Source organism: Cimex lectularius, unplaced genomic scaffold, assembly GCF_000648675.2.
Source record: "Cimex lectularius strain Harlan isolate CLEC.00 unplaced genomic scaffold, Clec_2.1 scaffold3, whole genome shotgun sequence".
Taxonomy (NCBI): domain Eukaryota; kingdom Metazoa; phylum Arthropoda; class Insecta; order Hemiptera; family Cimicidae; genus Cimex; species Cimex lectularius.
The window spans coordinates 3384076-3404061 of NW_019392688.1; the positions used below are offsets into that span (position 1 = coordinate 3384076).

Consider the following 19986-nt stretch of genomic DNA (forward strand, 5'->3'; position numbering starts at 1 on the left):
TAAGAAATTATTCAAATCAACAGATGCAAAGGGCGGAGTACAGATTCACATTTGTTCAGAGTGGAGAGGTTGAAAAAAAAAAAGAGGCAAAAGTAAAATAAATGTTTTATGTATATATATATGTATATATATTTATATATGTATATACATGTATATATACTATATGTACCTATATATTATGTAGTATATATACACATATATATAAAGAAAATGAAAGTTCTAATGTTTTATTATGAAATTCCAGGGGGGGGACACAAATCTTAATTATTATATAATATATATAATGTATTTATATATACCATCATTTTTATAGTATTTAATAATTGTATTTTTTTAATTTGAGAAAAAATTATTAATTTTTTTTTATCATATATTTTGTGCTTTTTTTACTTTTTTTTGTACAGGCGGTGCAGTTTCGAATTTGTCTCAATTACATTTTCCCATTCATTTGTTCTTTTTTTTTCGGCAGTGTACAATTCTCTTGTGCATTTTTCGATACCCATATCATTCTAAAGCTCCACCGCCTCTATTTTGTATACATTTTTTTTTATAATTTAATTAATTTTTCTTTTCAATAATTATATGTAATTATCTTTCATACTTTGTACACACAATTTTTCCTATTTTATTTTTGGGGCTTTTTAATTTAATTTTTTTTTTTTTTTTGGGTTCAAGAAAAACTTTTTTCTTGATTTTTTGTTTTTATTTTGTTTTACTTATATTAAGTTTTTTATGTATATTTTTAATAATTTTTTATAATACAAAATTCTGGGACTAGAAAAACAGAAACAGGACATTTTGTGCCAATCTTTTAACTTTAAAAAAAAAGAAAAACACTGATTTTTATAAATAATTTTATACATATATAGATTTTTTTCATTCATTATATATATAATCTTTTATTTTATTTATATATTTATAAGTTATATAAAAATTTCTCTTTTTTTCTTCTTTTAACAATGCAGTTTTGTGCTGTAGTTTTACACTTGGGGTTTGACAAATGGTGGGGTACGATGCCAACCCCCACTCCTTTTTTGACGCTTGTCCGCTTAATTTTTCAGGGATTCTAGATTAATAAAGGTTCTTCGAGTATTCCAGGGGAAAAATGTAATGTTAGATTATGCATTTTGAAAGAAATGGAAGTGGAAGTTTTTTTGTATTTTTTTATATATATTTATAGAGGTTGAGTCAATTCCTTTGAAACCAGATATTCATTTTACAGATGTACTTTTCATATTTACAGTTTGTTTTTTAAATTTTTTATTTAAATATATTTAAATAAATTTTAAAAACAAAGCCAGAATCTATAAGATTTATTCCATTTATTTTACCTTTCGACTAAAAGTATTTAAGAAAATTTTTATAATTTGGTCTTTTTTTAAAGGATTTTTACTGCTAACATTGAATTCTAATATTTTCGATTCTAATTAAATATTGCAAGTAGCTCTTATAACAGCTGTTTCTGTCAATTTTTATAACATTACATTTGCCAAATTGTTCTCTTTTTTTAACTTAAAAATGTGTTTTGAAAAAGGAAATAAAATCTCGTTTGGATTTTTACACTAAGGGAAGCATTTTCAAGTTTGAAATATTGTTAGTACTCTAAACGTTTAGGTTTTATTTAAAAAAGTTAATACCTTGGATTTTAAACTGCACACTTTTGTTTAAACGATTTTGACTTAAGTTGAAAACATATATTTAAGACTTAATTGATGCAAAGTTAAAATTTTTCAAACTATTAAAACAATATTTGTCTTTTTTTTTACTTTTTCATTTTTTTTTTTTTTTTTTTTTTTTGTAATGGGTCGTACGCTGGCAAACGAAGGATGGGGGAAGGCTCTCAGTGTGCATCACAAACCTCAACAGCCAACTGGAAGATACCACAATATGCAAAAATCTCCCCATTTAAAAAGAATTCAAAAATGGAATAATAATTTATTCTCGACTGTTATTTTAATATGTAGAGCAGGGCTAAGGGATGACATTCATTTAAAAATCTTAATCAAACATTAAGAACGAAACAATTTAAAAAAAAAAGAAAAGAAAAGAAATCGGTTACCTTAATACACTTATCTTTTCAATTTGACATCATTGTTGTTATCGTATATATATAAATATATATATACGATAAATACCTATTGTGTTAATTTACAACAGTTCATATTGGCGAAGGTGCATACGTTGTATTATGTCCCTACAGTCATTGAAGACCCTCCGTATGTTTTCTGTGTCAACAGCACAAGTAAAATGGGGATAGCAGTAATGCTTCCCATCCCCCGAAGCTGTTGAAATACGCTGTGAATAAAGATTGTAGAGATTAGTAAAAAAAAATCCAAAATCTATATATATATTTTAAATATAGACCATTGACTTAACTCACCAAGAATTCATCCCTAATAAAATATTTTGCCCTAACAACAGCTGGGTCTTCGTTCCCAGCTTCCGCTTCTACAGGGGTCTCGTATCTTGAAAACTCGGAGAAATAGTCTTCAAGTCGTGATTTCCCGCTTTTGATTTTCTCTGCCAGAAGATCCTGCTTGTTCAGGAAAAGGATTACGCTTATTGTTCGCAACCACCTAAAGAATAATATAAAAAAATAATAATTCTTCCTCCTAGGATTCAATTAAAAAAAAAAATCTTGACAAACGACTCACCGATTGTTCCAAATACTTTTAAAAAGATCGAGAGATTCTCTGAGCCTGTTCTGGGTCGGATCCTCCCTAAGTACCATATTGTAGGACGAGCACGCGGTTACGAATATGATAGCAGTCACATCATTGAAACACTGGATCCATTTACGCCTTTCGTCTCTCTGACCACCCACATCAAACATACTAGAAACATAAAAAAATTAGAAAAATAATTTAAAAAAGAGTTTTGTGTGAATATTAAAGAATAAAATTTAAAAAAAAAAAAACATACTGAAAATTGACTTTTTCCACTTGGAATATAGTCTCGAATATCCCAGATGTGAGCACACGGCATCTCAAAATATCCTATGGAAAAAAAAAGACAAAAGAAAATTAGATTTATATATAATAAAAAAGAAAAAAAGGATCAATTACCTGTTCTGAGGGTGTGTAGTTAGCCTGTTTTATAACATTTACTCTATCAAGGAAACTGAAACAAACAAAAACATAAACAAACTTCACTCATTTTATTAAATTATATGATGATTTTTAGACTAGAAAAATCTTGTAGTAAAAAACAATATTTTTGATATATATATTTTCTATAGAGACTTTACTCACTATTTGGCGCAATCAATCAACTGGTATTCGTTTGATCGCTCGAAACACGCTTGAACACCTCTGTCCTTCCAAAGTATTTCTGTGTGCTCGTAAAATTCCTAATAGCAAAACAAACCGAGTGGGTCAGCAGCTTTCAAATATATATGACCCATGGCATAAAAACATCGTGATACTCACGGGTGGATAATCGAAATCCGGCTGGGAAGCGACGTCCTGGATGTAGTCCACCCTGGCCTGGTTTTCAGGATGCTCTAAAGCTATTGGAGGGCTGAGAGTCGACATCGCTCCCGTTATAGTCTGGAACGAATTAAAAATAATAAATAAAAATACTATTAAAAAGAAGATATAAGTGAGAATGCAAATCATGGACAATCACATTATTTAAACTAGTTCCAAGGTCTTATATATTTTTAATATGAAAAATTTTATAAATTTTTAATATGAACACGAACTATAACTGTTAATTGCACATAAAACAGTAGTTATGTTAATATTGTTTTATTACTTATAATTAGTATATTAAAAATTTTACTTATATACTCACCAAAATCGCGTCCCTTATGTTTTTCTTTATATCTTCTATTTTAAGTCGTTTTTCCCTGGAATTATGATCATTATGTCAGAACATTTATTCAAAGATCATACTAGTATAATATGAATATTTACTCTGGGGAAAACCCATTGACATGGAGTATTTTCATTTGTTTCACTATAGTCGACTTTCCTGATTCACCAGCGCCTAGAAACAAAACAATTTTTTTTTAATTCTTTCAATTCAATTGTAAATTTATGAAATTCTGCCTCTTGAGACTGTTGGATATGTTTCCAAATTTTAACATTCAAAAACAAATCATGAAACTTCCTCCTGTGGTCTGGGCGAGGTGTTGGACTGATAACGATTACATTACAAAAACAAATCGTCAAGGAAAATGAGAGCACATTTTTATAAATAAAGATAATAAAGAGAAAAATAATAGAAAAAATGCCACACCCTTAGATTTATAAAATGAAGAAAAAACTAAAATAAAATATCTACAACATATTTGACAAAAAATTTAAACATTTTGTTTAATAATTTGTTGAAGTCGTGAGGAGCGGACAGGAATGAAGTATTTTAGAAAACAACTTTTTCATTTTTCCCCCCAACATTTTGACCTTTATTCGGGTCATCTTCATGGATGTTGATTGGAAAAAAATACAATAGATATAAATTATATAAATGTTGAACCTAGTATTTCATACTCACAAAATGTAAAAAAAAATTAATTGTTCAGTGAATTTTAAAAACAAGAAATTTACTTTAATCACCAATATCAATGGTGCATAATCTGTATACAAAAAGAAAAAAAAAACTGGCCAATTTATATGAGCTATATTTGGTATTTACCTATTGGAATGTCAACCATGTAACAAATATAAATAATTTCTATTCACAACAGGAAAACCATTTCCAATTATTATATTAAAATTTTATATCATTAATTAATTATATTGAAGAATCAAGGATGTAGTCCAATTTAAATATCTGAAATTTCAACTATTTATTCAGTATTCATCAGACAGAATTTATTCAGAAAAGTATAACATTTGAGTACTTAAATAATATTTTATAATAATAACATGAGCAATACAACATAAAAACGATAATATAAAAAAAAATTACTAGAGGAGTCACGACAATAGTAATTAAATAGAAAAACAAGATGTCAGCATGTTGTATTGCTGTACTATACCAATTTTGCAGAATGATTTATATTTTATTTATTTGTTTCCAATAATTTAAAATGTAAAAAATTATTAAAAATTATATATTATTAAAATTATACTGAATGTATTATAAGACATGAGCTTTTATGTGTTTTATTGGTTAAAAAAAAAAAATCGTCTGAAACTGAATTTATTTCAACCTTGAACAAATTGTTGTCAACAATGAAAAAACAGGCTACATATTAATTTTCTATTGGTAAAATTTTGAATTTATTGTCTATTTTCTATATTATATAAATTATTTCGTTAAGTTGGTTTTGTAATATAGTTAATAAATAATCCAATATCAGGCTTATCAGGTTTTGTAGATTCAGATGACTTTGCCCTGTCGAAGGGAAGTTTCAGCCTTAATGTTTGAAAATGATAGAAAATCAGGCTATATATATTTGCTAAATGGTAAAATGTTAAATATAATTATCTATATTTGCCTAGATTGGTCGATTTCCAATAACTTTCTGTTCAAAACGACTGCAAAGGACCAGTCAATAAGAAAATAAAGTTGCATACCTCGAGAGGAAATCGCCATCAAAATTTCTTTCTGAAAGTACAATTTTATATGCCGATGGAAATGCTGTGTTTAATAGTACTTCAACAAAATAGGTTTGTTGTTTCCGAGCATTTCTTGCCTATCTTTGCGCTATTGGACTGGCATGAAAGATGAACCAAAATGACCAAAATTAAGCAAAGTAAAAGTTTATTACCACACTAAATTTCAACAAAAACTTCACTATTTATTTTCGTTTTTTGATTCATAATTTTATAAGTTGGTGTAGCTTGACCTGTTTCTGATCATTTCTTCCCTATCCTTCGTGTTTCAGTCTGGCAAGACAGATTATACAAATTTACTGGAATCAACCATTGTAAAAGCTTATTACTATGCTAACCATCCCTAACCATGTTACGACTCAGTAAAAAAAAGCCAATTTTTCTTTGGTTTTATTTGAAAGTGTAATTATGTAAGTCAATGTAGTGCGGTAATTTCTTGCACTTTTGTTCTGACATGGAGATAATACAAAGCTGGAATACACCAAAGCAAAAGTCCATTAACAGGCTAAATCTAAACAAAAATGCCAACTATTTATTGAGTTTTATTTGAAAGTGCAATTCTATAATTCAGTGTAGTTTGGTTGTTTTCGACATTTCTTTCACATCCATGGTGTTTGTGTCTAGCATGATAGATTATCCAAAATGATCAGAATCGACCAAAGTAAAAGATAATTACCTAGCTAAACCTTAACAAAAAATTATACTTTTTATCTAAGGTCTTGGCTGAGATGGAAAAGTCAATGCCACGAGCAGGATTCGAACCCACGACTTTCGGCTCAATATGCCACTGCTCTAACCACTTGATCTACCATGAATTCGATCCACTCGGACACCAAATCCTCATCTCAACCTACAACCTTCAAATATTCCCTCTTTTTGCCATTTTTCAAATGTCGTGTAATCAGAATTTCATTCTCAGTGACTTATGTGGTAACAGGGAGATGTTAGTGAAGTAATTGCCTCTTTAATTATTATATTAATCCATTTATGTTTAGCGGTCATAGTTGACCTGTTTAATTATTATATATTGATATTAATTATATCAATGTAAATATTATATTGATATTAGATATTGAAAAAGAATAATTCTTGGTTGACTGGTAGTAAAATAATTATACTTACATAAAAAGTATTATTAATTGAAATAATTAAATAGGACAATTATGACTGCTAAACATATATGGATTAACTTAACAAAAAAGCTCATTTTCCTTTGGTTTTATTTGAAAGTGCAATTTTATAAGTCAGTGTAGTTTGGTCTTTCTAATCATTTCTTGCCTATCCTTGCACTTTTGGTCTACCATGAGAGATGATCCAAAACGACCGGAATTGACTAAAGTGAAAGTTTATTATCACGTTAAATCTCACTATTCATTTTAGTTTTATTTGAATGCATAATTTTATAGGTCAATATAGTTCGATTGTTTGCGATCATTTCCTGCACTTTTGGCTTGACATGCAAATGATCCAAATGGACCAGTATTGATCAAAGCAAATGTTTATTACCTTGTTAAACCTTGACAAAAAATGTCAGCATTTATTGTTTTATTTGAAAATGTTGTTTTATAAGTCAGAGTAGTTTGGTCGTTTCTAATCATTTCTTGCCTATTCTCGCACTTGTGGACTGGAATGAGAGAAGAACAAAAATGACCGCAATCGACCAAAGTAAAAGTTTATTACCATGCTAAATCTCAGCAAAAATCACACTATTTATTTTGATTTTATCTGAATGCATAATTTTGTAGGTCAATGTAGTTTGGTCATTTGCGATCATTTCCTGCACTTTTGGTTTGACATGACAGACGATCCAAATTGACCAGAATCGACCAAAGCCAGTTAGTTTACTACCACACCAAACCTCAACAAAAAATCTCACTATTTATTTACTTTTATTTGAAAGAGTAATTTTTAAGGTGATGTAGTTTGGTTGTTTCTGATAATTTTTGTCAGCCTATCCTCACTGTTTAGGTCTGTTGTGACCAATAATAAAAATTTAAAAAAAAATACAGAAACAAACAAACTACACGTTAAGTTGTGTATTACAAAGTATTAATTGGGTTGTGTATTTATAGTGGAATTGACGGTGTTAAATGTATTGTTAAAAACATTGAACGCACCGAGAAGAAGCAGCCGGTGCGTCGCCCTGTAGACTTGCTTGTCCTTCTGCAGTTGCTGGTTGATCTTCTTGTTGGTCTCCTTACTCCTCTTTGTCTCCTCATGGTCGGCCCTGGAGGCCGCAGAGCCGAAGCAGCCCATGTCCGAGTCCCCGGTGTACGCGAGCTCAGCACAGATCCGCTCAACCGCACACCCCAGAGGGTGCGATCCGTCCAATGCCGCACATCCGGGCAGTCGATTCTCTCTCTTTAGTCAATGCAAGGGCGAGAAGCGGACACTTCAGCAGCTTTTTTTCTTCACTTTATGCATAAAAGTTAATTTTTCGTGAGGGTCCGGAGATCGAGTCGAGTCAAAAAGTCGAGCCTCGCCTTCGAATTTCCTCCAAGAGCCGGAACGGACGCGAACGAGACGAAGAAAGAGCTCTAAAAGAGAGTAAAGTGCCGAGGGTGAAAAAAACAACTAGACTGTTATTAAACGTGTTGAAAAAAGACCCAATGAGTCTTTTTTCTCTTAATATAAAGGCTTCCCCCACCTTCGAGTCCTTTTCCTTTCAAAATCGGCCAAATCTGGAAAAACGAGCCTCTTTTCCACGGTGTTCCGGAACGCCCGGAAAGGCTCGGGTTTTCCGCTCGGGTCGGGCCGCCCCTTTTCCGGGCCTCTTCAGCTCGGGTTTCCTCCGTGAAGGCGGCGGCGGCGGCTGAGGCGGCGAAGGGGGCGGAAAATCAAGGAAAAACGGCACCACCGGATTTATTAATAAACAACGGGCTGTACATATATAAATATAGACTGGGAGTCCGAGTTTTCCCCGAGAGAGACGGGAAGGCCAAACGGGTGGGGGGGCGGTGGTGGGAAGAGGGAGTGACAGAGAGGAAAAGTCCCGCTCCGCCTCCAACCCAAAGCGTGAGACAGAGAGGGAAAAACCGAATCATCGATCATCCCCCGGTTGAAACACGGGCTAGCCTTCGCCTCGGACCGACTAATCGATTAATAACACATCAATAACAAAATAAATCGATTTTACTCATTCATCGATTCAATTAACTCCTATTTTTTAAACACATTTACACTCATTTTAACCATTTTTTTGTTTTATTTATATTCAACATTTTATCTTCTCGAGTAAAGAATTTTTAATAAACCCGAATCAAAAACATTTGTTTCATCCGCGTTAAAACTTGTAAAATTATTTCATTTTCGAGACGGCCATCAAGAGCGCCCCCATACGACGAACCCATTCCGTTCAAATTACCATTCCAAACATGGATAAATCCCATTTGTGACCTGTCCACAATTCAAACGAAAGAAACATTTTATAATCCTAAATGGACTTTTGAGCAACAAGAGTCTTTAAATCTTATTTCATGACTATATTATAAAGTCTGTCTTTAATGTGCCAATCATATCAGACCAAAACAGCAAGATATGATTGTTAACGACCAAACTTCATCATCACTCATTTATTCTCTATTTTTTAAATGAAGTTGCTGCTAATCTGGAATAATTCTGTATCACTATTGGCTGATGATTTAAAGCTGGTTAATACTGTAGGTCTTGAGTCAGAGGGTCATTCAAGATTTTTGGTTGCAGCATTGGTCATCTGTATGGTTATTATGAATAGTGAAAAATTATTTGTTTTTATAAAAGAACTAAGGATGAAAATAAACCTGTATATTTTCTTAAGGGCAAGCAGAAGGAGAAAGTTTCTGAGGTACAAGATCTCAGGGTAATTTTTAATGATCAGGGCATTGATGCTGTGATCTACAAGGCTTAGGCTTTATTAAAAAAATGACTGGTGAACTTGAATGAACTTACTCATTTGTGATAATAGTTTTGTTGCTGTCCTTGTATAGAAGTCATATCGAGTATGCATAAATTGTTTATGGTCCCCGTGGTTGATGACACACAGAGTTGAGATGTTTGGCAGTTATTTACGTTTCAGAGAGCTTGTTTTTTTATTATAGGGATTTATCTTGCGTTTTGCTTGATATAATTAGGCTAAATACCGTTGAACATTGACACATAATGGATTTGGTTACCTTTTGCTGTAAATTGCATAACAATAAAGTGGATGCTTCAGAGACTGTGGCGAATTTGTTTGGTTTAATCTTCCACATAGACATTTGAGAGAACATGATTTGTTTGATGATGAGAATATCTAGTAAGCTGGGTCTGTAGAAATTTGTATACCCATGTTGATGTTAATCTTGATTTTATTTTAGTTTTTATCTTTTCATTTCTAGTGTTTTGGTTTCCATTGGTAGATTGTTTTAGGTTTCCACTCTAATTAGTATAACTGGTGTGTTGACTGCTCCTTTGTGGAAACATTCCTGTGTGAGCTGCAATAAAAAACAAATAAATAAAATTGATTTTTCTATCGTAAGATCAAGTGTAAATGGATTAATTCTAGGAAACCTTCCCAATTTCTTCTGCATGCAAAACTGCTCAGACCTCCGACAGATATACCATCATATCCTTATTTTTGCTGATCCTTGCTATAAAAAAAAAAAAAAAAAAAAAAAAAAAAAAAAAAAAAAAAAAAAAAAAAAAAAAAAAAAAAAAAAAAAAAAACTCATTGGATGTGTTCTTCATAACTCTAGAAATGGACGCAGTGAATAATTTTCTATTCCTCTGGACGCGATATGCAGTTTCAAAAACACAAGTTTTCTCTTTAATGGCTCTGTATTGACTGATAAATTTAAAAAAAAATTTCACTTGTCACTCCCAATCCTTAAAAACGAAGGGAAAGAATACCACCTGTACCATCGGAACCAAAGCACATACTAAAAATACAATAAAAAAGAAATTGCGGTACAATACTACCACCCACCTGCTGCAAGGTTAAACTTGTTAGGAATAACAGAATACATCTACAAAACTTTTTTTTTTTATTTGGAAAATGTGAATTGACTGAATTTAATTTTGACGTTAGGTAGGAAAATGAATCATTAAATAGGGCCAAAGTCTTTTAATATTGAAAAAAATATACATGATTTTTTTTTTTAACGAGTTTCTGTACAATTTTTACATTGCTGATGCACAGTTATCACTTACACTGATTAATGTCTGACCATATTTCATAACTTTTTTTATTTTCAAAGATTTACATTTTTGTCATCAACATATACTTACTTTCAACATAATGCTATAGTATGAATTCGACTAAGATGAAAAATAAGAAAGGAAGGTCATGAAAATCAGAACACGAATTTATTAAACATATATAAATTGTTAGAATTAAATAAAAACTCAGAAAGCTAACAAATCAGAAATAAAAGTAAAATTTACTAAGAAAATATCTCGATTATTTTTTTAAATTATTGTATATATATTTTTTAAAGTTGATATTTTACTATAACACTATATATTTAAAAAATAGATTCTACTTTATTATATGCCAAGTTTCGCCCTACAGTACCAAGCTCAATTGTACTACGTCTGCTATCAATAAAATTTCAAAGTGCTCAAAGTTACTATAATTAATGTTTTTATGGCATGTATTTCTACAATAACAGATTATTATGCCCTATATATTGAAAGAAAACACTCGGGTTTAATACTATTGCGAATACAGATTAAAACAGGTAATAAACATTTTGCAATACTCATATATTTTTTCGAACATATAATTTATTTGATAAGAAGGAAGGAAAAAAGGAACGAAGATTAAAGACTAATATAATTTAAAACATTGTCCAAGTGCCGCTTGTGAATACAATTTGTAAAAAATATAAACGATAAGACATTTTATTTTCATTTTCCCCGGGCGATACTTATTTAATTCAGGGATTACCAAAATTTATTCAACTCATACATTCGAAATATACAAAAGATTCATATGGTAAAAAAAAAATTTCAACAGTCTAAGAAATTTGCGGCCATAAGGAGTTCAAGAGCGACCTGCGGTGCGATTGGGAATTCCGGGATCTCTGTCGAGCTGTTTGTATAGCGCACCTTATACGTGAAATACATGCATACCTTCTGCAGAACGTGAGACCTGGACAAGAGAAAACATTGAAAATACACGAATGAAAAAATTTTTAAAAAAATCATTACTCACGGTATTTCCCTAAAGTGAATTTGATTAGTTTCATTTTCCGAGAATTGACCCGGGCCTGACATCATTGCCTTGATTGTCCCAGATGTGAGTGCATGGTCACGCTTTACGATAAACTCATGGCCGTCTGATGAAATTAGTTTGACGTACATTGCCTCTGGGCCCTGGCATCCTCCGTATACCTTTTCATCTTCCTATTTTCAAATAAACAAAACCACAAAATTATAATAAACTCTCCTTACATATATATATCCAGCATTTTCAAAACTGGTGAAGTTGAGGATGGTAAAATAATAAAAACGTAGTGATGGTTAAAGGTATAATAATTTAAAATAGGAAAAGGATTAGTTTTAAATTGATATTTGAAAGGAATTGGAATGATTCCCCCTCAGTTTTTACAAAAATGAAGTACTGTCATAAAATAAACTTACCGATGATGATACCTCTTCTGATTTCTTTTTTGAGCTGGACGAGCTCTTGTTTTTTCAACGTTCGTTTTTAATTTATTTCCAAACCGACAAACAAAATGTAACAATAAAAAATAAATAAAAAAAGAAAGACAAATAATGTAAATGTAGCCTAGTTTAATACATTTTATACTACAAAATTGATTTGATTTCAAATGTGAATTCGGAAAAGCTAGTTCTTACGGTTGAGTATGAATCTTCTCTCAACGGCTCCCGCCGTCTATAGACTTCTTGGGATATCGTCGTCGAAGTTTCTTCAGCGTTCTCAGACCGGGTGAGTTGCGACTATAATGTGATTTGATGTTTAAACTGAAAGACTTAAGCTATAGATGAACCATTCGGAGTGAAACCTTGCTATTGAGGTGGTAATTTTCTGCATTAACAAGTTTACCAGGATTTTAAGGCTGGATTTCACTAAGGTGATCTTTAAAACATAAAAGATATGAGATCATGATAACTTAAAAAGAAACGATATTATTTTAAACTGTAAATTTGTTAAAAGTAAACGACAAAATTACAAATAAAACTTTTTTCTTCTATATTTATCTTGGTTTTTGTAGTGGCATTAGTAGAGTTTTAATTTCAACAGAAACAACCAGACTCATTTATTTAATTGAATTTTCGGAGCATTCTAGATAAATAAAACATATTTCCTACCTGGAATTTTCATAAAATATACCAAAACATAAAAGCTTGTATTAATATTAATTGACAATAAGCATAAATAAAGAATTTTAAAGCTAGAAAAAGTATTTGGTTAATTTTCTAATTATAAGAAATAAATAAATTCACATTAACAAGATTACAGTAGTAATAAAAAAATGTGAAAAGTTAAAAAATCATTTACTCTGAAATAAAGTACAGTAAACTACTCCATTGGCTCTGATTTATCGCCCGCACACGCTAAGGCTAAGGTTACAGTGGATGCTAGTTCTGATGAGTACGTCTGAAATCATCCTAGCAAAATGGACGAACTTATGAGTTTTATTTTCTTGACAGTCTATTGATTGAGTTATTGTTGATAGCTGGTGGGAAAACAGAGCACATTAAACACTTATTTCCCACAAGAGATGATAAAGGAGAGTTTCAAACTTACTCCTAGTTATGATTTATTGAGCAATTTTCTACCACTTTTGGTGAGAGATCTCTTTTGTGATATTTTTTGTCTTTCATGTCCCAGAAACAGCGATTCTAAAACACAAGACTAATCATTTTATCAATATCCATGGTGAAATAACCAAAACTCTCTAAATTCAATATCAGAACGCACGAAAAAGTCAAACTCATTTGAAAGCTCGAATAGTTCTGACATCGTGTGTGTTCTGAATTGGACTTCACTGCCAAAGTAAACACTCTCATTGAAAAACAAGTATTTGTTTGTTCAGATGAAACCATCAGAATAAATTATCACCAGAATTCACATCCACAGTAACCGTACCCTAGCAAATCTTGGCTGATGAAGCAGTTGGTTGTCTTTCGTTGGCCAAGATTTGCTTAGTGTGAACAGTGCGTTTTAGATTAATCAGCCAAACCGCCTCATCTGAATGAGGCCTAAGAATGTGCAAACGAAAAGATCAGAAACAAACTACAGACCACCCATCAGACCCTAAAAATTGGAAGAAATGGAAAAAATACTTTCTTTTTTTTTCATGAATAATAATGGTTAACAGCACTAACTAAACAATAAACTTGTAATCATCACAGGCATGAAATCTTACTCGTTTAGTGAAGTGATAAGCATATCACTACAACAGTTGTGTCATATCGTAGACTGTTAATGTCCAATAGTGAAATCCAGCCAAATCAAAGTTGTTTGTCAGTTTTGATTATTTATTACAAGGGTAAAATATTTGTGATGAAAAGCCAAGTCATCTTTTTTATTTCAGGCTATGGCTAACCTACGGATGAGCCTATTTGTTTGACTCCGATTGAAAATAAAGGTAAAAGCTTAAGGTCGGCCCTCACCGTACTGGCCTCCGTGGGCGCCTCTTCATCATCAACTTCCCTTACCCTAGTATCTTCTTCTTCTTCGACCAAGGCTTCTTCCTCTTCTTGGACGTTCATCTTAAAACGGTTCAGAACATTTCCCCAAGGGAAGGGAAAAAATGAGGAGATGAGGAATGTATGTCGGACAGGATAGTGGTGTAATAAAAGAGATTCGGGTGTTAAAAGAAAAAAAGGTCTCACCTTCTTCTCGTCCAAGTTGTCGCCCGACATCCTTCCCACGAAATTGACTTTCTACCCGGATTCTAAGTCTGCCGGTTAAAGAATTTTCACGAGTCGGATATTTCTGGAGATCAGACTCCCGACGAGACCCTGAGGTTGAAAATTAAAAATTACTCTCCACAAACAATAAACTATGTACTAGAAATTGACGTCCGATTCTCTGGATGAAAGTGTGCAGTGTTGCAGGTTATGTGAAAAGGAAAAAATGAACGAATAACACTACAAATATGACTTTCAAGTTTCATATAAATATCAACATCGAACAATTATTACATTAAATAAAAAAGAAAAATATTAATCGATAAATTGTTTGATTAAATACTAATGAACGCAAGGGAAATTTAAACGGTAAAACTTGGAGGGGCGTCGCAGTTATCCATGACGTTTGACAGAATTTGTTGAAGAGATCGTCCACTATTATTATTACATGAAAAATGCTTTTCTTACTGTGTGGTTCGATTTGTTTGTCATAATCAAACACTTTGTTTCTATGCTTCAAACAAATTGACCGATCTTGTATGTTTTGGTCCTAATATACTGAAATAAATTGCTAAAAAATGAATAGGAATTACTGTTTTTTACTGAAGGGATATTTAATACTGAAGGGTTTTTGAAAAATAAAATAAAAGGTTTTAATTCCATAATTTTGTGTATTGGGCACAATAATTTTTTTAAACAATTAATACCGTGTATGTCCTCTGTTAGGTAAAACCTTTGTGCGCCTGTTAATCATACTGTTAATAAAGTTGTCACTATTTTCATAAGGAATTTCACTCCTTAGATGTTGCAATGCTGCACTCAGTTATTCCAGGTCAACTGGTTGCGGATGGATGATGCATCCCACATGTGCTCAATGGGATTGAGGCCTGGAGACAATGGGGGAAGAGGCAGATGGGAACTTCCCAAGTTTTCTAAACATTTCTGCCTCTATGAGTTCTAGCATTCATCCAGAAATCTAAAATCACTACCAATGAGATCCCAGGTTTGAGGGATGTAGTCCTCGATAATTTCTTGGACATAACGGACTGCGGTGAGGTTGCCTTCAACAATATTGAGTTACGTTCTCCTCCAGTGAAAATCCCGGCCCAGACTTTACACCTCCTCCAAACTGCTGTGAAGGGTGCACGGACTGGGGTATTGTACACATCCTCTTTTCTTGGAGTGCTAGGGCGCCTGCTATCACTATACAGACAGAAACGCGATTCATCTGTAAACATAACAGCATTCCAATTGGTGTTCTCTTCTAGGAGCTTGCTGCACCATAATTTCCTGAGTTGCTGTTGCTACAGGTCATCTTAGAGGGGCATATTATGTGAAGCCAATGTCCCACAAATAATTATGAATTGTTTGTGTTGATAAAAGTTTTACCAAAACATCTTGTACTTCATTTGGGATCTGGCAGGCAGTGTGGAAAGAGTTCCGTCTTACAGCAATGACAATATTTCTGCCCTCTCTGCTCTAAGATCCACTACCAGGCCTCCTATTGGCATCTCCATCTTGGAATCAGGCTAAAGCCCGGAAGACCACTGCCTCTGCGATATCCACTTGATGACTCATTTTCACAATAATATCGCGAACTTCTAGTTCATGATAATGTCTTTCTATGGTTAAAGAGAATACAACTGGATTAAAATGGAGAAAAGGTGTTCGTTTACAAATTGATTAATCCTGATTCCAGTGTTAAAAAGATGATTAACATTTGTTTGTTTTTTGCTTGTATGCTCTATTTTGTTTTGTCTAACCAACAAGAATATATCGGTCAATTTAATTCAAATTAATAGAATAAGAATAACTTCCAATATCCCCTGTTCACTTTTGAGCAGTTTATGTCTGATTGACTTACAAAATGGGTGATCATCAACTTTTCCAAGTTTGAAATATTTCTCTGTTGTCCAAATATACTTTTGTTTAAATTTATGTGAATTAAATTGTTTTAATTTAATTATTGATGAATAATTTAATTGGTCTTTCTTTTTATCATTTTGGTCTGCCTATCCTTGCCCTTTTGGTTAGCTTCTCGCCATAGTAAGTGATGGGTCATTCCTCACCCTACCGATCCTAACAGGATATCTCACAATTCATGTTTTACTTATATCTGTTAAAAATTGTATCTGCACACCTCGGGTCACTGCAGGCACCCCAGATTTGGTGTATACAGAAGTAGCATGCCACACTCCTCAGATGGTCTATAAGGGGTGCATCGCATCGTCAGGGTTTATTCCAAGAGCTGGAAAATAACCCGAGGAGGTTGTTTGCCTTGATTGAGAGGAAAAAGGGAAGATAAGCAAGGTTAGAGTATATACATGTAACATTTATTTATAATTAATTGGTATATAGTTGGGAGTGTGTTGATTGTAATACTTTTTGAGATTAAAAAAATATGTATAAATAAAAAAATATAAAAAAATATATATATAACCAACATAAATCAAAATTGTATTTCCATACAAATTAAAATAAATTAATTAACACAGGTTTAATTAAAAAAATTAAAGCTTTTTGTTTTATATTTTACAAAAAATTTTAAAAAGGAAGCTTTCTCTAAATCCTCCCTGGTTTCTATCTCTTGTCGGTTTTACTCTTGTGGCCTTTTTCCTGAAAAATTGTGTATTTGAGATGATTTAAGTTTTAAAGGTTGATTTTAATATTAAATACCTGGTACACAATACTTTTCCCTGAGACCTTGAACAGTCCATTCTGTGACTCCTTCCTCGGCTAAGTCTTGGTGCCTGTTGTTGAAGCTCTTGGTCAGTTTGTCCATGAGAGACCAGACCATGTCCTTGAAGAAGAAGTTTGTAATAATTTTGTAAAGCTGTTTTTATTAGAAGTTACCTTTTCAGAGCAGGTGAGGAAGTCAAGGCTGAGCCGGAACCTATCTGTTTTAGAGATGGTATCGAGGACGCTCACGACGAAGAGTATGTCTTCTGTCGTATTAGGGAATGCGGAAAGTGCTTCGACTATGTCGCCTAGGACACCGACTGGCACCTCTCGGCGCAGACCTCTGCTCAACTCTTCCGCTCCAGACTCCCTGAGGTAGAAGTAGCGTTGCGTCGGAGTTGGGATGCGAGACAGTATATCGTGGAAAGTCTGCGGCGCCTCGTCCCAAACTTGATTCGACATGGTTGCAGTCTCAGCGGACCCTTGGCTCCTTATAGGGTTCCAGACCCGTTTGAAGCCGTCTTCTGCGATTTTGTCCTTCTTGTCCAGAGGACGGAGGTGGGCGGCGTTCACACGATCTCTGAAACACCGTTGACATTAGTCAATAAAGCGATGGTAGACTGAATTTCAAGCTAGTCTATTTCAGAACGCGGCTTCACCTGAATTCCTCATAAGATGAGACTTTTCGATCCGTGACGGCTAGGATTTTAGCCTTGTTCTGTAAATCGTAGAGCCGGTCGGCTTCGACTGTCTTACGAACCTCCTCTTCCAACGAGGTCAAGTCGATGACACGAGAAAGCTCCCTGGCCATTTACGGCCTTCTTCTAGTCCAGAGAGACCTCGCCCGCCGGTTAAAATTATTTTCCGATCCGTAAAAATAGAAATAACGCCTAAAAACTCAAAAATCAAAGCGGAGTTTGCGGTCAAAACTCAAAAAACGATATCATGTGTTTACTGTTGCTATCGACTCGAGCGAAGCAGTGTTGTTCCGTCTGCTCATGTCTTTTACCTTTTTTATGTTTGCATTTATTGATTTATTTATATATACATACGGATTTTTTATGGCCTTATGAACTTATTATATTAGCCAAGGAACGTGATAACGCGATCTTTTTTTTGGGAGAGGGAGGGTTGCTGAAAAAAAGGGGCGATGCCGACGGTGGGAATCGAACCACCGACTGGGTCGGCTGAAAGGCTGATGCAGGAAGAAAAAACTTAAATGTGCCAATCTTATATTTAAGATTGTTTTGCAATGATGATTAAAATAGGTCGAACATCCAGAATGTACGTAAATGAAAAAGTGGTCGTTACTTCTAATACTGAAAACAGAAGAAAGCAAATTCAGTTATTACTGACAAGCTTTCGACTTATTTTTAGGTCTTCATCAGTCCCAACATTGTCAAGGACATATTTAAGATTGGTTTGCCCTGATGATGGCCTTAGAATAGGTCGAAAGTTTGGCATTAGCAACTAAATTTGCTTTCTTCTTCTTCAAAACCATACCTTATTCCAGAATGTTCGTATGTATATATAAATTCCTTGGCCATGTTGGAACTGAGTCGGCCTTCAAGGAAATTTGAGATCGCTTGTAAAAAACTTAAATATGTCAATCTGTAGACATATTTAAGATTGTTTTGCCGTGATGATGAGTATTAGCAGCCAGAAATGTTGAAAGGAAAAAAGTAATCAATAATCTTATTGTGAAACGACTACCAGGGAAAACTGTTAAGTGTGGTTCCATAGGCCATAGCTAGTGACAAAGCCGACAATGAAAACGTATGGTTATAGTGTCCCATCGAATATTGTATAAAGATGTATACTTACATTGAGAAATTTATGCATAGGAGACGGTTTGAAACTAAAAATTGATAGGACGATATTACACCGCAAAATATTAACTTGGGAATAAAAAGGGAGATAAGGTGCACATCCTTTGAATATATTTAGAGGGCCGAGGAGATATCAAAAGGCCACTTGTTTTGAAACGTATACAATTCCCAGTCCATCTAGCATACGCTATGACCATAAGCCACAAAGACAAAGTTTTGAGAAGATCATAAATTCAAAAAACACAGTACTTACACATGGCCAATGTAGCGCTATCGAGGTATATGGCAAAGATGGGCATTTAAAAAATGCATAGAAAATATTGTTTTCGACGAAACGTTAGTGTAATTTATAATTATTTTTTTTAATGAGCCTGCCAAAAATCGAGTTGGGCGGAAGTTTTTTAGTTTATTCTGTATGGCGTTAACCATTGAGTCCCCCGTCTTGTACTTACAGAACACCACAAAACACCAAAATCAGTACTTAATACTTTCCTGTCGTTACATAGCACTGGGCTTTGGTAGTTTCCGATGAATTAGTGCGCCCGTTCTCGTTACCTTTACTTGTCAGCGTTTGGGCTTCTCGTCATCTTCAGTGCAAACTTTGTGGGGTGTCGATACTTTACAAAAGGACACATCTGATGGAATAACACACAGCCGAAATCCCCCCCCCCCAGACAACGGGGTATCTAAACTTGTCGGCGTACCAAAACGTGAGGTTAGGCTATGTTTTATTTTATTTTATTTGCATTAAGGGACAGGAACCACCAAGGTCATTTTCGCCCTGAAATTTTGTCCTAGGGCTCCTATCCGGCCGGGCCTATATTTACTTTTTATTCATTTAATTCTTCTTCTTGTTATCAGTATACTACATCATATTTTATTTATTAAATATGCTGCTGTCAAAATTGCTATATATGCTGAATAATTCGGCAATATTTTCTTTGCTGTCCCCTAATATTTTATACGGCGTATTCGGGGGAGAATAAAATTGTCTTAAGTCATGATATATGCAATATGATAGAAAAATGTTTTCTTGTTATTATTTCATTGCGGAGGGTCATGGGCCATTAAGT

At 33.4% G+C, this 19986-nt stretch overlaps 3 protein-coding genes across 4 annotated transcripts; all 3 read right to left on the reverse strand.

Moving 5' to 3' along the window:
- Positions 1-1386: 1386 nt before the first annotated feature.
- LOC106662310 (guanine nucleotide-binding protein G(s) subunit alpha) lies at positions 1387-8576 on the reverse strand. The gene is made up of 11 exons (XM_014386327.2): positions 8212-8576; positions 7682-8101; positions 3918-3990; positions 3796-3850; positions 3429-3548; positions 3252-3349; positions 3066-3120; positions 2923-2996; positions 2655-2834; positions 2381-2576; positions 1387-2295 (listed from the first exon to the last, which is right to left on the reverse strand). Exons 2-11 carry the CDS (start codon positions 7818-7820, stop codon positions 2149-2151), a joined length of 1137 nt encoding a protein of 378 aa, XP_014241813.1. The 5' UTR covers positions 7821-8101; positions 8212-8576; the 3' UTR covers positions 1387-2148.
- Positions 8577-11436: 2860 nt separating this feature from the next.
- Positions 11437-14817, reverse strand: LOC106662325 (elongin-C). Of its 2 annotated transcripts, XM_014386348.2 has the most exons (6): positions 14388-14636; positions 14166-14264; positions 12384-12485; positions 12165-12209; positions 11737-11927; positions 11437-11673 (listed from the first exon to the last, which is right to left on the reverse strand). In XM_014386348.2, the coding sequence occupies exons 1-6, from the start codon at positions 14415-14417 to the stop codon at positions 11532-11534; spliced, it is 609 nt and encodes a 202-aa protein (XP_014241834.1). In that variant the 5' UTR covers positions 14418-14636; the 3' UTR covers positions 11437-11531. The 2 variants fall into 2 exon arrangements, with proteins under 2 accessions (XP_014241834.1, XP_014241836.1); XM_014386350.2 differs by lacking the exons at positions 12165-12209; positions 12384-12485; positions 14166-14264 and having other exon boundaries at positions 14388-14817.
- Positions 14818-16883: 2066 nt separating this feature from the next.
- Positions 16884-18058, reverse strand: LOC106662073 (coiled-coil domain-containing protein 103). The gene is made up of 4 exons (XM_014385879.1): positions 17744-18058; positions 17259-17664; positions 17082-17205; positions 16884-17021 (listed from the first exon to the last, which is right to left on the reverse strand). Exons 1-4 carry the CDS (start codon positions 17893-17895, stop codon positions 17002-17004), a joined length of 702 nt encoding a protein of 233 aa, XP_014241365.1. The 5' UTR covers positions 17896-18058; the 3' UTR covers positions 16884-17001.
- Positions 18059-19986: the final 1928 nt, after the last annotated feature.